The sequence below is a fragment of the Ahaetulla prasina genome, chromosome 14, assembly GCF_028640845.1.
Source record: "Ahaetulla prasina isolate Xishuangbanna chromosome 14, ASM2864084v1, whole genome shotgun sequence".
NCBI lineage: Eukaryota > Metazoa > Chordata > Lepidosauria > Squamata > Colubridae > Ahaetulla > Ahaetulla prasina.
In genome coordinates, this window is record NC_080552.1 from 17819603 (window position 1) to 17845478 (window position 25876).

The 25876-nt window shown below is 44.1% G+C and overlaps 1 protein-coding gene across 5 annotated transcripts in view; it reads right to left on the reverse strand.

The window, feature by feature from the left end:
- USP42 (ubiquitin specific peptidase 42) overlaps positions 1–25876 on the reverse strand; it is a 47734-nt gene that overhangs the window by 11404 nt on the left and 10454 nt on the right. For 4 of the 5 annotated variants that reach the window (XM_058157579.1, XM_058157577.1, XM_058157581.1 and 1 more), the window contains exons 2-14: positions 17690–17936; positions 14873–15073; positions 13233–13343; positions 11772–11874; positions 11583–11650; positions 11396–11466; positions 10352–10434; positions 8897–9008; positions 7589–7729; positions 5807–5907; positions 5458–5611; positions 3843–4598; positions 1860–1951 (exon numbers count right to left, since the gene is read on the reverse strand). In XM_058157579.1, the coding sequence (XP_058013562.1) occupies positions 1860–1951; positions 3843–4598; positions 5458–5611; positions 5807–5907; positions 7589–7729; positions 8897–9008; positions 10352–10434; positions 11396–11466; positions 11583–11650; positions 11772–11874; positions 13233–13343; positions 14873–15073; positions 17690–17927 (2231 nt within the window). In that variant the 5' untranslated portion in view covers positions 17928–17936. Of the gene's footprint in view, positions 1–1859; positions 1952–3842; positions 4599–5457; positions 5612–5806; positions 5908–7588; positions 7730–8896; positions 9009–10351; positions 10435–11395; positions 11467–11582; positions 11651–11771; positions 11875–13232; positions 13344–14872; positions 15074–17689; positions 17937–21474; positions 22751–25876 lie in introns of those variants that run through there. The other variant, XM_058157578.1, reaches the window with a different exon arrangement.

Consider the following 25876-nt stretch of genomic DNA (forward strand, 5'->3'; position numbering starts at 1 on the left):
TTAGAAGTGTCTTGCAGTAATGCAAAGCCAGAATTGAGAATTGCGCACCAAAATCCCTACGTTCACCTTTTCCCTCCCTTAGCTGTATCTCATCGCCACCCGGTTGTAGCCAATCAGGCCCAGGTAAGATGTTTTCATAATGGTCAGTCCAAGCACAGTTTGCTATGTGGCTCCCTCCTTCTTCCAGCTGGGTGACCTTGAGGCAGCATCTCGAGAAGGTAACAGCATTTACTTTCATTTCCCCAAGCATTCTCCCCACCCACCCATCCAGTTCATGGCAGTCTGCTACCATATAGCAAGCATAAGGTGGCAGCTGACATGGGATTTCAACCTAAGCATTCCTTAAAAGTTCTTTTAACTTCTGAGGAACCTTTTTTAAAAAGGGGGGTGGGGGGAAAGAACTTGAGAAGCACTCTAGGCATCTGACAATACAGATTTTGTGAGGCCCATAGCAAGGTTATCTTGTCAAAAGTAGCTTGCTTTCCTCATATCACAAGATACAATTCTATCTGGTCCAAAATCTTTTAGCACAGAAAGCTTCAGATGGAGATACAAACATGGAGATTCATTTCTTCAAAGGCAAAACAGATTAAAATGCAACTTGGGAACCTGTTTTTTGTTCCTTATCTCAAAATCCGTCCTTCATCCCACATTCCCTCAATTTCTAAAAAAGGTAGGAAGAATTTACCAGCAACAAATGAACAGGCCACACGGTGAAGGAGTTACGACTGTGACTTGCAAGCTTCAATCAATGAAGGCAGCCATTCCGATTTAAAGAACTATAGGCAACTTATTAAACAAATGTAGAAAATTGGCAGATATAATAAATCGATTGTAGTTTGCTTTTTAACTGGAGCGTAGCTATTTTGCCTTTATAAATGTATAAATTCATGTTCCCAAGGAAGAGAAACATGGAAAACATAATAAAAACAGAAAGGAAATAGAATGATGTGGCTATGTGACTTGAATATCCAGCTAAGATATAGATATTTGACGTTAAGTCTATAATATTAATAACAACAACAACAACAACAGAGTTGGAAGGGACCTTGGAGGTCTTCTAGTCCAACCCTCTGCCCAGGCAGGAAACCTTACACCACTTCAGACAAATGGTTGTCCAATCTCTTCTTAAAAACTTCCAGTGTTGGAGCAGTCTCCCCCTTCGGGGTCTTTTTGTGTAGGTCAGAGGGGGGCAGAAATTCTGACTTGGGGTCTGCTTCAGCATCCTGGTGCGGGGCTTTGGGCCAAGGCTGGAGGGAAGCGCCGCTTGTGGCAAAGAGCCGGAGGTCCTTGTTCCAGTGGGACTGCCTCATGGCCTGGAACTGGCTGACCATCTCAGCCCGCTGAGCCTCTAGGCACCGGTCCCTGGCCTTGCACTCCCGCAGGTCTTCCCTCTGCTTGAAAGCTATGCTCCTAGTCCTCAGTGAGGTGCTTCTACTGAGCCTCCTTCTCGGTCAGATCCAATTTGCACTGAGCTGTTTTGCCAACTCTTTCTCATGGTAGCTGCTTAGTTCCAGCAACTGTTTCCTGCTGGGTCCCTAAGGAGCCTGGGTGGGCAGGCGAGGAGTGGCTGGGAGGGGCGAGTAGAGGCTGGCGAGGTGCCCCTTGACGTGACATTGAGTTGGTTCCGCCCACCCAGTCACATGACCACCCAGCCACGCCCACCCAGCCGGTCATTAGGCAGATCATATTAGTGGTCCGCGGGATTTAAAATTATGAATTTAGTGGTCCCTGAGGTCTGAAAGGTTGGAGACCCCTGATCTAAATGAACATCACCTGGTTGTGTTTCTTTTACAGAGAGCTAATCACCTGCCTCTTAAAATTCAGAACCTAGTTAAAATAAAGGAAGACCGTTTTACCTGGAGTCCCCGGGCAAGGTTTTCGACTGCTTGTATCGGAAGGATTCTGAGACGTCGTCTTCAGGGACTGAGGACAAAGCTTTTGGAGAACCCTGTAGGATTCAAAACGGACAAGGTTAACACAATGACAAGCAAGGGGATGGGATGGACTGGATTCCGGCACGAAATCCGGAACGGTAAAATCAGCACACGTGACTTGCTCCCAGGAAGAGTGCAACCATCTACTGGAAGAATAGGACAGTGGGGGTTCCTTTTGGATCTAGAAGGGGTTCTGTGGTCCACCTGGTTCTGTCGCCCTTTCCAGTTCAATTCAATTCAAACCTTTGTTGTCAGAGTACAACAGGTGTACAATGAGATTGGTTGAGCTCCCCCTCCCTCTCCCCCAACACAAGACAACTCACAGTGAAGACAGAAAATCCCTAACCCAATAAATCACATTTACCAAACACCCAGTCCTACTGCACCAGTGTTAACATGTTACAGGTTGCGCCGGCCCTGCAGTCCATCAGACTACGTAGTTATGATGTTATGTCTCATTCAGGAGTCTGACAGCCCCACGGATAAAAACTGTTCTTCAGCCTGTTTGTGCGACTGGCTATACTTCTATATCTCCTTCCCGATGGTAGGAGGGTACAGAAGCGCTGACCAGGGTGTGAGTCGTCCCTGAGGATTTTCCTCATTCTGGCAGCAAGCCCTAGCGATGTCACTTAGCGGTATCAGCCCACGATGTTTTATGCTGTGCTCACCACCCTCTGTAGTATCTTTTCATCCGCGGCTGTCAAAGCCAGGATACCCCACTGCATGTGTGGGAAGCCTGCCTTTTAAGCATTGAGCTCTGGCTTTGCCCTTTCCAACTCAGGAGCCCCAAATCTTATTCTGAAGTTAAAGAAGGAAGAGGTATGAACACAGGAAGTCCTTGACTTACAACCGTTTGTTTAGCGACCGTTCGAAGTTACGACGGCACCGGGGGGAAAAAAGTGACTTACGACTTATTTTTTTTAACACTTACAACCACTGCGGTATCCCTGTGGGTCACATGATCCAAATTCAGTCACTTGGCTACTGACTCATATTTATGACGGGCGCAGTGTTACGGGATCCGCTTTTTGTTTGTTTGTTTGTTTTGTTTACATTTATATCCCGCCCTTCTCCGAAGACTCAGGGCGGCTTACAGTGTGTAAGGCAATAGTCTCATCCTATTTGTATATTTACAAAGTCAACTTATTGCCCCCCCAACAATTTGGGTCCTCATTTTACCTACCTTATAAAGGATGGAAGGCTGAGTCAACCTTGGGCCTGGTGGGACTTGAACCTGCAGTAATTGCAGGCAGCTGTGTTTTAATAACAGGCTTCTTACAGCCTGAGCCACACCGCGGCCCTGTGACAAGCAAAGGCAGTGGGGGAGCCAGGGTCACTTAACAACCGTTATCACTAATTTAATGACTGCAGAGATGCAGTTGGCAACCGTGGCAAGAAAGGTGGCAAGATGGAGGCAAAGCTCACTTAACAATGGCCTCGCTTAGCAGATAAAAAGGCTGGCCTCTATTGTGGTCGTAAGTCAAGGACTACCTGCATCCCAAGAGATTAATCTTCTCACCGTTCCCATCACCAATCTCTTTCCACTCATGGCTGTATGACTGTAACTTTGTTGCTGGTAATCCTTATGATTTATATTGATATTGATTGTTCCTGATTGCTTATTTGTACCCTATGATTATCATTAAGTGTTGTATCATTAAGTGTTAAATTGTATCCTATGACCATCATTTGTGTTGTAAATGTTGTACCTTGATGAAGGTATCTTTTCTTTTATGTAAAATGAGAGCATATGCACCAAGACAAATTCCTTGTGTGTCCAATCACATTTGGCCAATAAAAATTCTATCCTATCCTATCCTATCCTATCCTATCCTATCCTATCCTATCCTATCCTATCCTATCCTATCCTATCCTATCCAATCCAATCCAATCCAATCCACTCACTTTTCCGGGCAATCCGTTGGTTTTGGAAAACGGGCGATCTGCCAATTTCATGGGCTCCCCTTGGGAGTTGGGAAGATCATTGCTGATTTGTCCATTCTGCTTCGGGGCATCGTTTAGGCTAATGGAGACCATGACGGTTATGTTTTGGGGCAACTCGGGCTGGCAGCATTCCTTTTCCGGCTGGTGACAGGAGGCGCACGAGTTCTCCAGCCCGCCTGCCGTCTCATCTAATAAAATGCCGTTGGAAACTTTGACGTGGCCGTTCTCTTTCAACAGGCCTTTGGATTCCTCGTCCGAGTCTTCGGAAGACTCCGCTCCGTAAGGGACCAAGATGCTAGGGCTGTGTTTGGCTTTGCCGTTCATGATCAGCTTGGAGCCGGATTTGCCGGGAGCGGTCGGTTTGGAGACTTGGTTAGCAGCCGAGGAGACGGTGGAGGAAGTGCTTGAGGTAGATTGCACCGCGGAAGGGTTCGAAATGGTGGCGGACGGGGCGGGTTTGCTGATGCTCTCCAAGGTACAGCTGGTGTGAGAGACGTTTTGGCGAGCGGGCAGCTTGTTATTGTGAATACTGAGAGTGAGTTTCGGCTTCTTGGAGGAATCCGGCGTGGCTGCCGCAGCCGACCGGTTCATGGTCCATTTGGAGATGGACAAGGAAGGTGCCGAAGGAGATTTGACGAGGGAAGCGTTACTAGAAATGGCCACCGTACTGCTGGGGCTTTCCTTCAGGGATCCGGTTCCGTTCAAATGATTCGAATTCTGCAGTTATGCAAAAAGAGAAACCCAGAAAATAAGAGATGTATTCCCAGGCATAAGACGTAGATGGAGCGATGGTTAAGAAATCCCTTTCTTGAATTACTGTATTTTTCGGAGTATAAGACACACTGGAATATAAGACGCACCTTAGGTTTTGGGGAGGAAAATAGGAAAACAAAACAAATCTGCCTACCAGGTATTCACCTGGCTAGCGTCCTTAGCCTGGTCAGCTTCAGCACATTAGTTCGCTCACTGGTTTTGAGGTTGGGGCTGGTTGGGACTATAAAACAATTTCTAAAGCACAGCTGATCATCGGAGGGAGCAGCAATTAGAAAAGCAGGCAAAACGCAAGATCGCTTCGCTCACAAGCGCCACGCTGGGATTGAAAAACAGCTTCTAAAGCACAGCTGATTGTCGGAGGGAGCTCCAGTGACTAACGCAGGCGAAGGGCGGAAGAGATAAGAGAAGGCAGCAGCTGCTCCGGGTAACCATTTTGGGCTCCGCGCGTCGCGTTTTCAGCCTCCAAACGCATCGTGTTTTTGGGTGGCGATCGGCGGCGATGTGCTTTGCCGATCCCTGCAGCCTTGAAGGACTCTCAAACGAAGTGTTTGGAGGCTGAAAGCACGATGCACAGAGCCCAAAACTACAAGCCATTGTCGGTGGCAAATCTCTGCAGCCAGGAAGAGGACGCGTAGAGGCCGAAGTGGGGGCGGACTGGTGGGTGGGCGAGGTTACATTCGGAGTATAAGACGGACCCAAATTTTCAGCGTCTTTTAGGAGGGGAAAAAAGTGTGTCTTATACTCTGAAAAATATGCTAAATTCTGGCTTTCTAAACAGTTTGGCTGATGCCCTTTGACTTACCTTCACCATGTGTGGCGGGAGCTGAGGTCCGATAAATCCAGGATTACTTTGTTTATTACCGATCACCCGTTGATTGATAACCGGTCGGGGAGAAGACTGCCCCGGCGTGTGGACCGAATGAATGTGTTCAGCACCGTTTTTCAAGTCATGGGTCCTAATTAAAAGAAGGTTACATTAAGCCACGTTAACTTCCCTTTCCACGGACCGCCCTAAGAGTCTTTTCTTATCCTTGTTCGTCACCAGGAAACATGAGTGACTCTGCCATTCGTGGCACACCACGAGTGGGGTAAAAACCCAAGGCAGGTACCAAGGGTCGGAAAATCTAATTTTTTTAAGCACTTGACTTTACCTGATGTAAAACAGCACATAGGCTTGTTGATTTAATACAGTCCTGATGTCACTGTTTGAAACAGTGGAGTCATTCATCTGGTACCACTGCCCGTTACTGGCCTTAAAAAGAAAAAGAGTTAGAAAAAAAATTATTATTGTCGTCTGTAAATCCATTCTCCAATGTGAGGCAAGGCAAAACCTGCATCTAACATCTTAGATCGTTAACTTCCTTAGATATCAAATTATAACATTTATCCTACCCCATTTTCCCGAAAATAAGACATCCCCTGATAATAAGGCCAATCAGGCTTTTGAGTGCATGCACTAAAATAAGCCCTGCCCCGAAAATAGCCCCTTCCCGAAAATATTTAACTGCATGCGCAGCCGGTCCCCGCCATTTCCTCTGGTTAGGGTTAGGAAGACAAAGCTGGTAATCAGGTAAGATGGCGAGAGGAGCCTTGCTCCACGCACCCCAAAATAATAAGAACTCCCCAAAAATAAGGCCAAGCACTTATTTCGGAGTTCAAAAAATATATAAGACAGGGTCTTATTTTCGGGGAAACACAGTATGTGACTCAAGGGTGCCATATTGTGGTGGTTTTAATCATGATTTTAACTTAATTCAATATTTTATCTTGGCTATTGTATTGACCACCTCCATCCATCCATCCACCCACCCACCCACCCACCCATCTAGCTACCTACCTACCTACCTACCTACCTGTGTTTCCCTGAAAATAAGACTGGGTCTTATATTAATTTTTGCTCCAAAAGACGCATTAGGTCTTATTTTCCAGTTAGGACTTATTTTCGGGGGAAACACGGTATCTATCTATGTCTGTCTGTCTGTCTGTCTATGTCTCTGTCTGTCTACATACACACATACAGTGTATGCGTGTGTATTTGCTGATGCTTTAAACTTATATTTGTGTTTGCATGTATAATGTGTTGCATGTATAATGTGTTTCATTAGTGTTTTGTAACAGTGACTGCATGACCTCTGTTGATGTCACATGCTAAATAAAACTTAAAAAAAAACTCTCCAACCTCCTGCGCCTTCTTTATTTTAAAAAATGCCTACGGCTTCTACCGAGATATCAGAGGCATTTTTTTTTCAAAATAGAACTGGGGGAGGGAAAACCAAGCCCCTGGTTTATGTAGAACTGGACCCCCGCCAGATGTTTCTCTTCTAGACTGGGATGCAACCGGCGGTCAGCCAAAAGAGATACAAAAATTCTTCCATGTCACATGGCTGTTCAGTGTCAATGTTGGATCCAGGAGGAGGCCCAGCCCGTTTCAAAGCCTTCCATCCTTTCTTGGCAGGAAAATACAGATGCGTTACTATCTCAGATACTCCAGTGAACGGGAGGGAAAATTAGGAATGGCTGCTATGTTCTTCGGAAAAACTCCAAATCAATTTTCATTGGAAAAACAATTTTCCAATTTTCCTGGAGGGAGGAGAAATGGTGCCCTCTGCTGGATTTTAATGAAATACATACTGTACTAAATGAAGTAATTTTCTTCAGCAGCTGGAGAAGGGAAAAGATTGCAGAAAGGAAAATCTAGCCTTATGTTTTGGAGCTAGCATTTTCCCTGTTTCCCCCAAAATAAGACATCCCCTGTTAATAAGCCCAATCGGGCTTTTGAGCGCATGGCAATAAGGCCGAGCTCTTATTTCAGGGTTCAAAAAAATATAAGACAGAGTCTTATTTTCGGGGAAACACGGAAGTAAAGTCTAAAAGCAAGCACAAATTTGTTGAGAGCGGTAAGAAAGACGAGAAAGATAAAAACATGCTTTTACCTTTATGTAGCAGTAATAATGTCCAGCGTGACAGCTGAAGCCCGTATGGACTAGCACCGCATAAAGTGCATAAATGATTGGTTCTCCGTTGGGTTGGGACATATACGGTCGTATATCTAAATATTCTGGGTATTTCACTTCCTAAATCAGAGAGAGAGAGAGAGAGAGAAGGCGCTGCTGAGTTTGCGTGCAGAATCAAATTTAAAACACACCTTGTAAGAATTAAACTTACGCTTATCTCTACAGAGAACATCAGTTCACACAATGATGTTTGTGAAAATGCTACCAAATGAATAGAATATAGAATAACAGAGTTGGAAGGGACTTTGGAGGTCTTCTAGTCCAACCCCCTGCTGAGGCAGGTAACCCTACACCACTTCAGATAAACGGTTCTCCAACATCGTCTTAAAAAACTTTTAGTTCACAACTTCTGGAGGCAAGTTGTTCCACTTATTAATTATTCTAACTGTCAGGAAATTCCTCCTTAGTTCTAAGTTGTTTCTCTCCTTGATGAGTTTCCACCCATTGCTTCCTGTTCTACCCTCAGGTGCTTTGGAGAATAGTTTGACTCCCTCTTCTTTGTGGCAACCCCTGAGATATTGGAACACTGCTATCATGTCTCCCCTAGTCCTTCTTCTCATTAAACTAGACACACCCAGTCCCTGCAACCGTTCTTCATGTTTTAGCCTTTGTTACTCTTCTCTGCACTCTTTCTAGAGTCACCAATAAGTGACCCAGAGCATCTCACATCGCCTCTTCTTCTAAGTATTGTTCACTTAACTCAAAACCGTTTTTTTTATACAACCCTTTATCTGGTTTAATTATCAGCTGGGTGGGATACTTTCATATATACACGTAGTCCTTGACTTACGACCACAACAGAGCCCAGAATTTATGCTAAGCGAGACAGTTGTTAAGTGAGTTTTGCCCCATTTTATGACTTTTCTTGTCACAGTTGCGAAGGGAACCACTGCAATTCCGAAGTCAGTAACATGGCGGTTAAGTTAAATCTAGCTCCCTCATTGTCTCTGATTGTCAAAAAATCACAAAAGTTTATCGCACGACCCCGGGTTCCTGTGACCGTTATCACTGTGAGTCAGTTGCAAAGGGTCTGAATTTTGATCATGCGACCAGAGGGATGCTGCGACAGTTGTTAAGTGTGAAAAACGGTCGTAAGTCACTTTTTCCCCCAGCGCTGTTGTAGCTTCCGATGGTCACTAAATGAACCGTTGTAAGTTGAAGGCTAACTGTATTTCATTTATATTGCTAGAGGGCTACGCCATGATTTAAAGGAAGCTCAGATCTTACCTTTGTGATTTTGCCACCACTGAAATTTGCAAAGCGTTTGAGGGATAAGGTGAGGACATTTGACGCCCGGTGTATCGTAAACCGCTTGGATGCAGGAACCATTTTTTTACACCTAAAAACATAGGGGAGATTTAAGACTTATGTTTTCTCACCATTTTCGGAAATTCAACCAACTACTCCCTATTTGGAAATTAGTGTCTGAAAACCGTTTTCTTTTTTTTCCTTTTTTTTATTTGCACTTATATCCCACCCTTCTCCGAAGACTCAGGGCGGCTTACACTATGTTAGCAATAGTCTTCATTCTATTTGTATATTTATATACAAAGTCAACTTATTGCCCCCCCCCCAACAATCTGGGTCCTCATTTTACCTACCTTATAAAGGATGGAAGGCTGAGTCAACCTTGGGCCTGGTGGGACTAGAACCTGCAGTAATTGCAGGCAGCTGCTGTTAATAACAGACTGCATTAGCAATCTGAGCCACAGAGGCCCCTCTTAAAAGATATGAGAGGTCAAATTATTCTCCTTTTCCTTCCACTCTTAAGACTCACCCTCCTTCGATATCCCTTTAGGTCAGGGGTCTCCAAACTTGGGAACTTTTAAGACTTGTGGCCTTCCAACTTTCAGAATTCCCGCAGCCGGCATGCATGGCTAGCTGAGGAACTCTGGGAGTTGAAGTTCACAAGTCTTAAAGTGACCAAATTGGGAGAATTTGCTTTGGCCAGTGCTTTTCAAATCTGGCAACTTTAAGATGGGAGGACTTCCAACTTCCAGAGTTGAAGCTGGGGAACTCTGGGAGTTGAAGTCCACCCGTCTTAAAGTTGCCAAGTTTGAAAAACAATGCCTTAGAGATTACTGGGGAGAGGAGGGGGAAATCTAGAAATCTTTTCATTCTCCTTGAAGGATGCCACATGGATTTAAGGAGCAAACACAGGGCAAAAAAGATTGTTGTACATGCCACCCCTTGCTAAATAAACTATAAGGTAAAGGTAAAGGTTCCCCTCACACATACGTGCTAGTCGTTCCCAACTCTAGGGGATGATCTCATCTCTGTTTCAAAGCTAAAGAGCCAGCGCTGTCCGAAGACATCTCAGTAGTCATCTGGCCGGCATGACTCAACGCCAAAGGCGCACGGAACGCTGTTACCTTCCCACCAAAGGTGGTCCCTATTTTTTCTACTTGCATTTTTTTACGTGCTTTCGAAACTGCTAGGTTGGCAGAACCTGGGACAAGTAACAGGAGCTCACCCCGTTACACGGCAGCACTCGGGATTCGAACTGCAGAACTGCCGACCTTTCGATCGACAAGCTCAACGTCCTAGCCCGAGCCACAGCGTCCCTAAATAAACTATAGCATAGCAAAATCGGTCTGGCATTAAATACAAGGTTCTATAATCAAGCCAGACAAAGAACAATCCATCAATCAATGAATTATAAAACATAAGAATTCTTCTTACTTGCTACATTTATATGCATTTTCTCCATCGAGCTGTTCGGGCTTGACAAACTGTTCCAGAGCTTTGTTGACACTTTGAGCTGACTGGAAGGGAGGAAAAAGAAACAAACATGCTGACTAGGGGAATTCTGGGAGTCGAAGTCCACACTTCTTAAAATTGTCAAGGCTCAGAAACACTGTTCTAGGATCCCAGGGCTCAGATTAGAGGGCTGTTTTTCTGGGGTGTCACCAGGGCTTACAAGAATGTCTAGATTTGTTCTTGCGGGTTATCGTGGAAAAATAGCCTCAGGAACAGAGATCCACAATAAGCTAAGTCTTAACAGATGACAAAGTTCCTTGTGATTTGGTGAGATGAGACAACAACACATATGTGTATCTGCCCTTCATGTCCTGATCAGCGTACACTTGAGCAACTCATGGCAGTGCGACCGAACACAATTAATATTGCTAGTCTTTGGACAAGAACTGTTTAATTTGTACACATTTTAATCTTCTACTTCATATTTTAAATTCTATTTTACATAAGTAAAGGTAAAGGTTCCCCTCGCACATACGTGCTAGTTATTCCTGACTCTAGGGGGCGGTGCTCATCTCCATTTCAAAGCCGAGGAGCCAGCGCTGTCCGAAGACGTCTCCGTGGTCATGTGGCTGGCATGACTCAACACCCAAGATGCATGGAACGCTGTTACCTTCCCCCCGAAGGTGGCCCCTATTTTTTCTACTTGCATTTTTTAAGTGCTTTCAAACTGCTAGGTTGGCAGAAGCTGGGACACGTTACGGGAGCTCACCCTGTTACATGGCAGCACCAGGGATTCGAACCGCTGAACTGCCGACCTTTTGATCGACAAGCTCAGCGTCCTAGCCCCTTGAGTCACCGCATCCCTTCTATGTTACATAGTATGCCCTATTTTAATCTTGAAGCTTCTGACACAAATACATCTACAAAATAATTGCCCTTCACAAATGCATTGCGCGACGTATACTTAAGAATTTGCAACAAACGAACAAACAAACAAATACAGGCGCAAAGAAATCAAGAACATACCTTTATTTCCAATGTAATATCCAGATAGGGGTCAAATGTATCCGAAACGCCTTTGCAATTCATGCATTTTACTGAAAATTTTTTAAAAAGGAGGAGGTTTAACATACTATGATAGTAAAAAAAACACGAACACAAATATTTGAAATTTAAATAAATATTCAAAGAATGGAACTAGTTAGATGCATACCTCTAGATCTGAGATATCCTCCGAAGATCTGATGAATAAAGGTGGTGGCTTGGGTATGTCTGTCCAATCTAAAAACACAGAAGCAGAAGGGGAACTCTAAAAAACATCTATACAAGGAGAAACTTTAAAAAACATCTGTCCACGAATGAAAATAATCATTCACAAAAACAATTATGAACGGCCACTTACTTGTTGCTACCGTTCAAACATGCTTTCTGCATAGCGTCGACCGTGTACCTTAGGAATTCGTGAGCATCTTCCTGGTTACCGAAACGGAAGTGTTTTGCTATTCCTAGAAAGTGAAGGAGAACATCACGTTACAGATCTTGTGATCACTTTCCAAAGAGAATAAAAATCGCAGATGACTGAGGATGGAACTAAACCCACCGTTACGGCGTTTTTACTTTTATTAGATTCATAAGGTTGAATTGTTTTGTTTGTTTTAACATGGTAAGGCCTCCCGGAGTCACCTTGTGATCGAGATGTTGGCAAATAAATTTAACATAAACAAAGAAACAAAACAAAAACCCCTCCCAGGGAGAGGATAATCTATCAAAGGCAGAGGCAATTTGTGCTACCTGAGGCAGAACTACTAGCTTCTGTAATGCTTTGTACCAATGATACTCAACCTTGTTAACTCTCAAAACACTTTTTTTCGTTATGTATTCAAAATGGACTGTGATCTATCTATTGTATCTATCTACTGTATCTATCTATCTATCCATCCACCTACCTACGTCCTCTCTCTCTCTCTCTCTCTCTTTCCAGTATCTATCTATATCTACGGTATCTATCTATCTATCTATTGTATCTATTTACCGTATCTATCCATCCATCCATCCATCCATCTATCCATCCCCCCCTCTCTCTCCCCAGTATCTATCTATATCTATGGTATCTATCTATCCATCCATCCATCCATCTGTCCACCTACCTCCCTACCTCTCTCTCTCCCCGGTATCTATCTATATCTACAGTATCTATCTATCTATCTATCTATCTATTGTATCTATTTACCGTATCTATCCATCCATCCATCCATCCATCCATCCATCCATCCATCCATCCATCCCCCCCTCTCTCTCTCCCCAGTATCTATCTATATCTATGGTATCTATCCATCCATCCGTCCACCTACCTACCTCCCTACCTACCTCCCCCCCCCTCTCCCCGGTATCTATCTATATCTACGGTATCTATCTATCCATCCCTCCATCCATATATATATGTGTATGCCTGCCAACCATATTTAACACGTTCAGTTTCCTTTATTGTATCATCTTCCATTGAGATCCGTTGGCTAAGGTAGTCTGCTACGTCCAGTTCTTCTCCATATATAAAATTCTGTATCTCTCTATTTCTCTATGTCTATCTATTTATCTCTCTGTATGTATGTATGTATGTGTGTTTATTTTCTTTTGTGAATGGGCGTCAGAATTTCTTTTTTTAATGCGTGCCGGTGTGTTCACAAAAAAAAAGTGACAGTAAAGGTTATCTTATCTGATCTTATCTTTTGTGTGGGAGGAGGGAAATTTAAAGAGCAGAGATTCACAGTGGCACAAAGCACACTACTGTGTCCCTGGGGTTTTTAGTGGCCAAGGGGGCCCATCGCAGGTCAAAACCTGGCTGCCAATCACGGTAGAGGCTTACGTCTAAGTTCGTTTATGACGGACATCGGCTTGATGACGGTGCCGGAATTGGACAGAGCTTGGTTGATGTGACCTTGCATGGTGCACATCATGCAAAATCCTTGTTCGTGACCTGCACACAAAAGGGGAAACAAAGAGAGACATATATGCCGTTAGGAGAACACGCACTGTTGACAAACAACAATAGTTTGGGCAATCTGAAACAAGAAACAAAGGCTGGGGGGAGAAGAGAGAGGGAAAAGGAAGCAACATAATAGGAATGATCACTAATTGGGGGAATAATTGGGGGAAGTACCTAAAATACTACCCATCTTGAGGAAGCAAGGCAAGCCAATGCGTGACATGTACAGCTGTGAGAATATTTAGCAAATCACAAGTTTGTAGTAGTCCTCGATTTACGACTGGCTGCTTAATGACCGCTTGAAGTTACAACAGGCCACCTCAGAGTTGCTTAAGGCCTGGATCTGAAGTTCTAATGTATCCCGTTCCCCTCCCCCAACGATCATGAGATCGCATTTTGGGCACTTAGCAACTGGCCCACATCGGCAGCATCCTTCCGAGGTGGGTAAAATGAGGACCCAGATTGTTGGGGGCAATAAATTGACTTTGTATATAATATACAAATGGATGAAGACTATTGCTTGACATAGTGTAAGCCGCCCTGAGTCTTCGGAGAAGGGCGGGATATAAATGCAAAAAAATAAATAAATAAAATAATAAAAATGAGGACCCAGATTGTTGGGGGCAAGAGGTTGACTCTATAAAACCGCTTAGAGAGGGCTGTAAAACATTGTGAAGCTGTATATAAGTCTTAAGTGCTACTGCTATCCTGTGATTATGTGACCACAATTCGTGATGGTTGTTTTTGCTGGAAATCGTCTTTCATTCTGGTTTCTGCCCATTGCAGAACAATGGATCTGCTTAACGACTCAGTGTTCATGAACTTCGACAAGACCTAAGTTTAACTCACAGAATCATCTATTGTAATGTCCTTCCTGTCAAAGACTACTTCAACTTTAATTGCAATAATACAAGGGCAACCGATAGATTTAAACTTAATGTAAACCGCTTTAATCTAGATTGCAGAAAATATGACTTCTGCAACAGAATCATCAGTGCTTGGAATACTTTACCTGACTCTGTGGTCTCTTCCCATAATCCTAAAAGCTTTAACCAAAAACTTACTATTGACCTCACCCCATTCCTAAGAGGACCATAAGGGGCGTGCATAAGCGCACAAACGTGCCTACCGTTCCTGTCCTATTGTTTTTCTTTTCTTCTTCCTATATATGTTTATATGTGTATATACTATATAATCTTTTTGTATGATGTTGTGACAAAATAAATAAAATAAATATAAATAAATAAATAAATAAAACTGCAGTAAATTCACTTCACGACCGTTAACTACTCGCACAACTTACGACCGTAATTCTGGGCTCAATTACGGCCATTGGGGATTACCTGTAGAGAAACACCTGCCCTGCTGTTCCTACCTTATTCGGGGGAGAAAAAAAAACAGAAGCCAACCCCCGACCAAGGAACCACCTTTTTTGAAGACGATGGCTTTCCAACGCTGGCTTTCTTTCTTTCTTTTTTTTAAACAGTTAGGAGGAAATGAAATAATAAAAACATACTCACAGGTTTTGGAGTGTTCGTAGGAGAGCATGTAGTTGGCGAGGGGAGGGGTGTATGTCAGACACTGCAGAGCAGAGTTCAGAAAACAGGTGTTGCCGAGATTTTGGAGACCAGCTCCAACCCGATGCATCTTTTGCCATTTTAAGCAAATCTTCTCTGCCGGAAACAGGACCTTCTGAGGCGCCGCAATCCCATCACCAATAACTGTCAGGAATTGAAGAGATTAAGGAAATAATTATGGTTAAGGGCAACAAGGGGTGAAATGTAAAATAAGGGCCTCTGGTGGCTCAGCAGACTAAGTCTGTCTGCTATTAACACAGTTGTTTGCAATTATTGCAGGTTCAAGTCCCACCAGGCCCAAGGTTGACTCAGCCTTCCATCCTTTATAAGGTAGGTAAAATGAGGAGCCAGATTGTTGGGGGCAATAAGTTGACTTTGTATATAATATACAAATGGATGAAGACTATTGCTTAACACAGTGTAAGCCGCCCTGAGTCTTCGGAGAAGGGCGGGATATAAATTCAAATTTTTTTAAAAAATTTTTTGTTACTACCGGTTCTGTGGACGTGGTTTGGGGTGGGTGGGTGGTAATGTAACTGGGTGGGCATGGCCAACCCTTTTTTATTTATTTATTTTAAAAAAGCATTTTTTACAACCTCTTCGGCCAAAGAGGTTGCCAAAAAAATGCTTTTAAAAGCCTCTGATGATCAGGCAACTCAGCTGGGATCGTCAGAGCCTTTTAAAAGCATTTTTTTTTACAACCTCTTCGGCTGACGATCCCAGCTGAGCTGCGCGATCATCAAAGGGTTTTTTTTTTAACTTTTAAAAGCATTTTTTCAGCCAAAGAAGAAATGCTTTTAAAAGTAAAAAAAGAAACAACCCTCTAATGATCATGCTGCTCAGCTGTGCATGGGGGGAAGTGGGGGGGGGGAGGGATTTTTGCTACTGGTTCTCCGAACCACCCGGCGCCATCGCTATCGGATCGGGCGATTCAGTTCGAACCGGGAACATTTCGCCCCAGTTAAGTGGGGGAAAAAATTAACAGAACAGAGTAACCGAGTTGGAAGGGACCTTGGAGGTCTTCTCATCCCAACCACCTGCTCAGGCAAGAAACTTTATACCAGTGCTGGTGAACCTTTTACCGAACAGGTATGTGCTTTGCGCATACGCGTGCCATCCATGCTAACGCACAGCTCCCCCATGCGCTGCGCGCACAACCACACCATCTGCGCATGTGCACAGCTTTCGCAGGCGCCTGTGCGCTGCGCTCGCAATGGCACCATCTGTGCACATGCTTGGTTTTTGTGCACGCAATGCCCACGCGCAAACATCATCTGCACATGTGCGTGCTGTGCACCAGTACTCTTGTGCGTATGCACAAACGTGCATGTGCAGGAGAGCTCCGAAGACCAGCCGGGTCCCCTGAATTGCGCACATGCGCACCGGAGGCCCGAACACCAGATGGGGCGCAGAAACATGCGCAGCTGCAGGTGAGTTGGTGACAGTTCATGTGCCCGGAAAAATGGCTCTGCGTGCCACTTCCGGCACGCGTGCCATCCATGCTAACGCACAGCTCCCCCATGCGCTGCGCGCACAACCACACCATCTGCGCATGTGCACAGCTTTCGCAGGCGCCTGTGCGCTGCGCTCGCAATGGCACCATCTGTGCACATGCTTGGTTTTTGTGCACGCAATGCCCACGCGCAAACATCATCTGCACATGTGCGTGCTGTGCACCAGTACTCTTGTGCGTATGCACAAACGTGCATGTGCAGGAGAGCTCCGAAGACCAGCCGGGTCCCCTGAATTGCGCACATGCGCACCGGAGGCCCGAACACCAGATGGGGCGCAGAAACATGCGCAGCTGCAGGTGAGTTGGTGACAGTTCATGTGCCCGGAAAAATGGCTCTGCGTGCCACTTCCGGCACGCGTGCCATAAATTCGCCATCACGGCTCTATACCACCATTTCAGACAAATTTGGTCGTTCAATCTCTTCTTAAAAACCAGCCATAGGTCACTTGTTTTCAATGCTGTTGTAACTTCAAACGGTCACTAAATAGATAGTTGTAAGGTGAGGATTACCTGTACTGCAACTTTTTAAAATGTTTTTTTTTTTTTGCCTTGATAAAACACTATTGGATAGCGTTATCGTTTTATTTTTGTAGGAAAGAAAAAAAAAAACAACCCAGAGGATTTGCCCAAGATAGCACTTGCAAATAACTAGTGTAGGAATAACGTAATAATTTAAAGGAGAATATTTGTAGCTCGGGATTTAAATGAGGTTCCTAACCTTGATGGTACCTAGTCTGCTAGAAAATAAACCGAGCTCAGGGAGCACCAAGGACTCATAGTCCTTCCCCTTCTCCTCCTCTCCACAAACCTCCTTCTAGCACTGATGATATTATGTAGCGTGGTAGTGAAATGTCTTCAAGGAAAGAACCAAGCTCAGAGAACACCAAGGACCCCACAGGCCTTCTCCTTCCCCTCCCCTCCTTCTCCTCCTCCTCTCACTACAAACTCCACTCCCTTCCATCACTGATGAGGTTACCTAGTTTGGTAATGAAACATCTGCAAGAAAAGAACCAAGTTCAGAGGGCACCAAGGACCCCTCAGTCCTTCCCCTTCCCCTTCTAATCCTCCACCTCCTTCCCCTCTTCCTCCTCCCCACAAAACCCTCCCCACTTCTAGCACTGATGACGTTACCTAGTTTGGTAATCAAAACACCTGCAAGAAAAGAACCAAGCTCAGAGAGCCCCCCCCAGGACGTAACGCTTTTAAAGGGGTTTCTCTGTGCTTTGAAACGTGGTTTCATCACTTACCCAGCTCTTTGGTGGAAGGCTTGCATTTATCTGGTCCCGATGTACTGGAATACAGTGCGGCTCCAGGCACTGGCTCCAACGAGATCTTGTGTTTCGGAGCCTCTAACGAAGAAGAGACGGCGACCCATCCTGTAGACCCTGAGTCCATGTCACCGGAAGCTGGTGCCACAGAGTTGAAAGGTTGCTTCTCAGAAGCAGAGGCCTTGGAGGACTCGGACGTCTTGTCAACTATGGTCATGGTTCATCTCTGGAAAAGAAAAGAAATGCCGGGGGAAAATAAATAAATAAATAAATAAATAAATAAATAAGGGCCCGGGTACTTACGGGACCGCCTGCTGTTACCGTATGCCTCCCACCGACCCGTACGCTCTCACAGAAAGGGACTTCTCAGGGTGCCGTCCGCCAAGCAATGTCGGCTGGCGGCCCCCAGGGGAAGGTCCTTCTCTGTGGGGGCTCCCACACTCTGGAACGAACTTCCCCCGGGTTTACGCCAAATACCTGACCTTCGGACATTCCGTCGCGAACTGAAGACACATCTTTTTATTCGCGCGGGGCTGGCTTAAATTGATTTTAACAAATTTTTAAATTCTTAGAAATTAATTTTAAATGGGGTTTTTTAGCTTATTATATATTTTACTTCTCAGGCCAATTTTAAAATAAGTTTTTTAACTGCATTTTAAATTTGTATATTGTACCGTCTGTTTTATTCTTGCCTGTACACCTCCCTGAGTCCTTCGGGAGAAGGGCGGTATAGAAATCAAATAAATAAATAAATAAATAAATAAATAAATAAATAAGTGTGTGTGTGTGTAGGTCTTTGGCTATTCGGGTTTTCTCCCGCGTAAAATTGGAAGTGTGTTGGCGACGTTTCGACGAAATCTCATTCGTCATCTTCAGGCTAGGTGTTTACAGCTTCGTACTTCTAGGAGAAAAGTTTACAGCTTCTCCTAGAAGCACGAAGCTGTAAACACCTAGCCTGAAGATGACGAATGGGATTTCATCGAAAGGTCGCCAAGACACTTCCAATTTTACGTGGGAGAAAACCCGAATAACCAAAGACCTACATACAAACACCCGCGAAAACCTCAGAAAATATATATATATATATATATATATAGGGCATGTGACAGAAGGAGCAGATGTTCCAGACTACAGAGAAATAAGAGCGGAATGAAGAAGAAGCAGAAGAAAAGGATTTGGTTCATTTAAAAGAGAAGGAGAACGCAATCTCTTTTCCTCTACATCAGGGTGTCCAACCTTGGCAACTGTGAGAGGGATCTCGGAGTCCTAGTGGACAACCATTTAGATATGAGCCAGCCGTGTTGCAGCAGCTGCCAAAAAAGCCAACACAGTTCTAGGCTGCATAAACAGAGGGATAGAATCAAGATCACGTGAAGTGTTAGTGCCACTTTATAATGCCTTGGTAAGGCCACACTTGGAATACCGCATTCAGTTTTGGTCGCCGCGATGTAAAAAAGATGTCTAGAAAGAGTGTAGAGAAGAGCAACCAAGATGATTAGGGGACTGGAGGCTAAAACACATGAAGAACGGTTCCAGGAACTGGGTATGTCTAGTCTGATGAAAAGAAGGACATGGCGGGACATGATAGCAGCCTTCCAATATCTCAGGGGCTGCCCCAAAGAAGAGGGAGTCAAGCTATTCTCCAAAGCACCTGAGGGTAGAACAAGAAGCAATGGGTGGAAACTAATCAAGGAGAGAAGCAACTTAGAACTAAGGGGGAATTTCCTGACAAAAGAATTAATCAGTGGAACAACTTGCCTCCAGAAGTTGTGAATGCTCAAACACTGGAAGTTTTTAAGAAGTTGGATAACCAATTTGTCTGAAGTGGTGTAGGGTTTCCTGCATGAGCAGTGGGTTGGACTAGAAGACCTCCAAGGTCCCTTCCAACTCTGCTATTATGTTATATTAAGATTTGCGGGATTCAAACTCCCAGAATTCCCCACCCAGACCCCTGTGGTTTTACTGGGACAAACTGTTAAGTGCCGCTAACAAAGAATGATCATTAATAGGACACATCCCTTCCAACTCTGTTATTCTCTATCGTTTTGTTTTCAGTATTTAGGCTATTGAGTCTTCATATAGTTTTGAAAGAGCAGTAGGCATTAAAAAAAAAACAGAAAGCAAAACTTAGCGAAAGCTTATGAAAACTATATCTCATAGCGATGGAGTAGCATTTGTTTCTCCAAGAACTCAGTGCTGTGGATTTTTAAAATAGCATTAAAAAAAAAAAAGTAACGAAAAATCGCCCAAATGACTTCCAATTAGATATTACAAACATAACTGTGGATGTTTGTGCTACTTAGTAACGTCAATAAAATAGCATCAAATACACAGTGAAACCCTCATCCTTTTACGCTCAATACAGACTTACAACAACCAGAAGGAAGACCAAAGTATCAGTCAAAAGCCCTTGCTAGTGACTGGGCTTAATATTAAGTCTCTCTTTATGACCCTGTTAAGAGGAGTCAGCAAAGGATTGTTAAGTAACCACACAGTCCTTAAGGTATATCCTTTCCCTTAAATGGGCGTGGGGTTGTGGGGTTTGGTTTTTTTGGCCAGAAACCACTCCGAAAGATAGTAAATCATGGTTAAAGGATGCTGCAACTAGTTGCAAATGCTCATCCTTTTATCCATTACAGACTTACCACCACAACGATAGATGCACCCGGGGCGGCGTCCCTAGGAAGGCCTGAGGGCACCTTTCAAAAAATGCTCTGCAGGTGAAGAAGCCTCCTGCGCTTGGCTCCCAGTGATGGGAGAAACGTGGATTGCACCAAGACAAATCTTCACTGTCCCCTCACTCCCAAGCCTGACCCAGGTGTGGTTATCAAACAATGTCGACTGGCGGCCCCCAGGGGGAAAAGCCTTTTCTGTGGGGGCTCCAGCCCTATGGAATGAGTTGCCTCCGGGGTTGCGTCAACTCCTCGACCTCCGGTCTTTTAAATGCGAGCTCAAGATTTTCCTATTCCACCGTGCGGGGCTAGCTTGAGGAAATTTTAAGAGGGGTTTTAGGATTGCTTATTTTAGTGTTAATTTTAATGGGCCAGTTTATAATTAGTTTTTTAATATGTTTTTAATTTTGTCTATGTACTAATTGTTTTTACTTGGCTGTTCACCGCCCTGAGTCCTTCGGGAGAAGGGCGGTATAAAAATCTAATAAATAATAATAATAATAATTTTTCACTGCGGCAGGTGAGTGAGGTGGGGGAGAGGAAGGCGAGCAGCCAGGCAGAGGGACAACTTGGGTTTAAGTAACTTAATCCCGTCAATAAAATAACATCAAAATACAGTTAAATCCTCCTTTCACCCCCCCAATACAGACTTACAACAACCAGAAGGAAGACCAAAGTATCAGTCAAAAGCCCTTGCTAGTGACTGGGCTTAATATTAAGTCTCTCTTTATGACCCTGTTAAGAGGAGTCAGCAAAAGGATTGTTAAGCAACCACAGGGTCCTTAAGGCAAATCCTTTCCCTTAAATGGGCGTGGGGGGGGGGGTTGTGCCAGAAATCACCCCACCAAACACTGTGAACAGCAGCTGGTCGTAAATGCGAGCCGGTTTGCCTGCTGCGCCAGTAATGTGACCATGTGGCCGCCGCAGAAGGCCGCAGATTCTACCTTTTGAGGATGGCTTAGGAGTAGCTTTTCTATTGAAACTTTTAATGGTTATTAAATGACTGTTTTTAGCCAAGGACTTAGCAGTAATATTTAACTCGGTCCCCCAGAGAAGCGGCCACGACAGCTATGAAAACGGGAGACGACTTACCTCGGTTTACTGGCCGCTAGAGAAAATTAAACCAATTTATTCAATGTCCAGGGAAAGGCAGGCCTCCATGTTTTACTGGTCAACTTAATATTCTGTCGGTTTACCCAACAACAGCCCAGCCCCCGCTTGGAACACACGCACACCTAAGTCACTTGAAGAGCAAGGGAATAAACGGATGCACAACTAACGGCCAGGCAGTCCTTGCCGTACGACCGCCATTTCAGCCCCCAAATTTCCGTGGCTGAGTGATTTGTTAAGTGAGCTTTGCCACCCATTCTACGGACTCGCCTTGCCGCACTTGTTAAGCGAATCACTGCACTGTTAAAGGTGTAACACGGTTGTTAAGTGAAGCCACCCCCTCCCCGTTCACTTTGCTTGTCAGACGGTCGGCAAACATTATAAATGTGAGTCGGTTGCCCAGCGTCCGAATGTAAATCGCGTGATTGTGGGGGCGCTGCAACGGTTGTGTAAGTGTGAAAAATGGTCGTAGGTCACCTTTCTTTCAGGGCCGTCGTAACTCCGAATGGTCACTAAGGGAACGGTTGTAAACCGAGTACTACCTTTATATGCTGTCGGGACAAGCTCGTTTGGCAGAGGTTGGGAATAGGACTTGGGATTGGTTGTAAGTGTAGTCTGTGTTTTTTATTTGCCTTTAAAAAATTCTATTTTATCCCCCCCCCCTTTTTTTTAAGCGACTTGGAGTTACAATCTGCGGGTTTCTTTATTTACAAACTCTGCAGGCAGCTTACAATTCTTTTCTTTTAAAAAAAGGTAATTTTTATAAAGGGAACAGGATAAAAACAAACAAAATAACCTCCGGGGGGGAAAAATGGTCAGGGATTACACCAATACCCCAATTCCAGCTGGGCCTGAGAGATTTCTAGGACATTTGGTAAGTGTATATGTATACATATACGTTCCTATATGTATCATGGGAAGATGCTGTTCCAGAGGGGCAGGTGAGGCAAGATAAAAGGTGTGCTTTTTTCAATCCTGCAAGGTAACGGCAGCGTTTAAATAACATGACTCAGAATGCATCCATTCTGAGTGATCACACCAGATCGGCAGAAACAATTGGAGACACTCAAATAAAAGTCAAGTGAGCACAGTGAAAAATGGAACTAACATGAAATATAAAGAAGACCAAATAGCTACAACAATCAGCCTTAGAATTGACAGTTAAGATACTGAAGTGGCAGACAGTGGGTGACTTTCATGATCAACCCTCAATAAAGTAATGGAAAGGAAAGGAAAGGAAAGGAAAGGAAAGGAAAGGAAAGGAAAGGAAAGGGGAGAGGAGAGGAGAGGAAAGGGGAGAGGAGAGGAGAGGAGAGGAAAAGAAAGGAAAAGAAAGGAAAGGAGAAAGGAAAGGAAAAAGGAGAGGAGAGGAGAGGAAAGGGGAGAGGAGAGGAGAGGAGAGGAGAGGAGAGGAGGAGGAGAGGAGAGGAAAAGAAAGGAAAGGAAAGGAAAGGAAAGGAAAGGAAAGGAAAGGAAAGGAAAAAGGAGAGGAGAGGAGAGGAGAGGAGAGGAAAGGAAAAGAAAGGAAAGGAAAGGAAAGGAAAGGAGAAAGGAAAAGGAAAAAAAGAGGAGAGGAGAGGAGAGGAAAAGAAAGGAAAGGAAAGGAAAGGAGAAAGGAAAGGAAAAAGGAGAGGAGAGGAGAGGAGAGGAGAGGAAAGGAACAAGCAGAGAAGAACCAAGCCAAAGATTAGGACTTGGTAGAACTGCCATGAAGAATCTCAGAGGAAAAAATATATATATTCGAATTCCATGATGTTGACTTACAAAAGTTTGGAATAGCGCAAGCAATAATATTCTCCACGAAAGCAAAAGCTGGACTTTGAAGAACCAGGAGAGAAAGAGTGTGGGTGCCTTTGAACATTGGTGTTGGGGAAGACTCAACGTACCATGGACAACCAACCAATTTATCACCCCACAAATTAGTCCAGAATTCTCACTTGAGACATAAATTTGTTCTTGTTGTTAGTCACGAAGTCATGTCCAACCCATCATGATCCCATGGACAATGTTCCTCCAGGCCTTCCTGTCCTCTACCATCCTCTGGAGTCCATTTAAGCAATCAGCGTGAGCTTAAATGGACTCTATCCAGCCACCTCGTTCTCTGCCGTCTCCTTCTTCTTTTGCCCTCCATTGTTCCCAGCATTAGGCTCTTCTCCAGGGAGTCCTCCCTTCTCATTAGGTGGCCAAAGGATTTGCATTTCCTCTTCAGGATCTGGCCTTCTAAAGAGCAGTCAGGGTTGATGTCCTCTAGGACTGACCAGTTGGATGGCCTTGCAGTCTAAGGGACTTGTAAAAATCTTCTCCAGCACCAGAGTTCAAAGACCTCGATTCTTTGGCACTCAGCCTTCCTTATGGGATGGTTTGTAGATGTCAATAATAATGTCACTTCTTCCACAGCCAAGCTACTTCAACTGGTTGACTGGATATTCTTTTTTTCCACAAATTCCTAGGACAAAGATCCCAGAGGAATCATTCCACTGGAAAACCTCAGCATCAAGGAAGTTGAGGATCCAAGGAAACCAATAAGATCTCCCTCTTTCCCCCCCGGACTTATTCAAAAGATCCTTTTCTCAAAGGGACCCTGGCCCACGAAAACTGAAATATACTGTGTAAAATAACCTACTATCAAAGAGCTACAACTGTTAAAGCTGAAGAACAAGCAGCAGAATCAACTTGTATAAGCTTGCTTGTGTAAGAATTTCCCCCCTTTTTCCCCCCCCCGATTGGGGTGGGGAGGTAGTTAAGGGTTACTCATTGTTTTAAAACCTACTTATTAATGTTTAAGCTTTTAGAGCAGACCCCGGGGCTGGAAAAAAAAGGAAAGGAGGCTGAAATGGAATTAGTTTTTTATAATAATTCAATTCCATGAAGGCAAATCGTTTGCTGTCAGATGACTTTGTGAACTTCATGGGGGAGTGGGAATTTGTTTCAGGTCGTAGCCTAGTTTTTAAGCTGGGGGTGTCCAACTTTGGCAAGTTTAAGGCTTGTGGACTTCAACTCCCAGAATTCTCCGGCCAGCCACGCTGACCGAGGAACTCTGGGAGTTGGAAGTCAACAAAGTCTACCCCTGTTTTAAGCCATTGTGAGGTGGAGGGTTTGCTTATTTCAATACGGATGATCATTTCCCCGAAACTGATCTCTTTGCAGCTGGCAAGGAGAAGGGATCTTGGCTTGCGAGCAGAATAACTCCTTTCAATGCCGAAATCTGAGATTCCGGCGTCTCTAGGTTGAGCCGGAAAGAACTCCAGAAAATTTTTGGAAAGGCACCCTTTGATCACTTTCAAAAATCAGGTTAGAAGGACTGGTCCCAGCGAAAAACAATCCTTACTGTGAAATCAGGAAAAATTTTCAAAGTCCTGATGGCTCAACTGATTAAAAAGGGCCTGTGGTTCAGATTTAAGAATGGATGCATAGCGGAAGTGTTGTTGTTTTTTTTCTTCACAGGAGTCAAGATTAAATAAATTAACATTTAACAGCTCTCCTTGCTCCAGGAAAACCGCACGTTCTCCGAAATCCTTATTAAATTGCATTGCCTTCACGGAATTATAAGGCTCTCAAATTACCAAACTTGCACAATTGGAGAACAAAAATCCGACTGAGAAAGAAGCCTCTGCACCAACATGCTCAAGGATTTACTCATTTCCTGCGTGAGGCTGTTTGCTCTTCATCCAACAGCAATGAAAGCACATCTCAAGAGGAATTCTCCTTTCCCCATTAACTAGGAAAGGTACAATGTACAAAAAAGAAAAAGAAAGAGAAAGAGAAAAGAGGCAAATTGGGATATAAGAAGAGCCTCGTTTTACAAAGGAGCCCATTACGGAATTGCTAATTAAAGGAATTGCTAGTTAAGGGTTCGCTTGCAAGTCATCTAGGAAATTTGTTTACAGAAGAAAAGCACACACACAAACTCCAAAACAAGCAGCAGAGAAGATAACAAGCCAAAATTCATCCTTCCAGAAGTGCCTGGAGCGAGACTAGTAATAAGAGAGAATAGAGTGGATAAAAATTGATTTAAAAAAAATCAAAAAAATCAAATTTGTTTGATTTTTTTGTTTTGTTTACATTTCTACCCCGCCCTTCTCCGAAGACTCAGGGCGGCTTACAGTGTATAAGGCAATAGTCTCATTCTATTTGTATATTTTTACAAAGTCAACTTATTGCCCCCCCAACAATCTGGGTCCTCATTTTACCTACCTTATAAAGGATGGAAGGCTGAGTCAACCTTGGGCCGGGCTCGAACCTGCAGTAATTGCAGGCTTTGTGTTCTTAATAACAGGCCTTACCAGCCTGAGCTAAACCGGATTTTTAAATTGGATTTTTTGATTTTTATGAAATTTATTTTAATAAAATGCTTTTGGAGTAAAAATCTATCTAAAGATAGTTT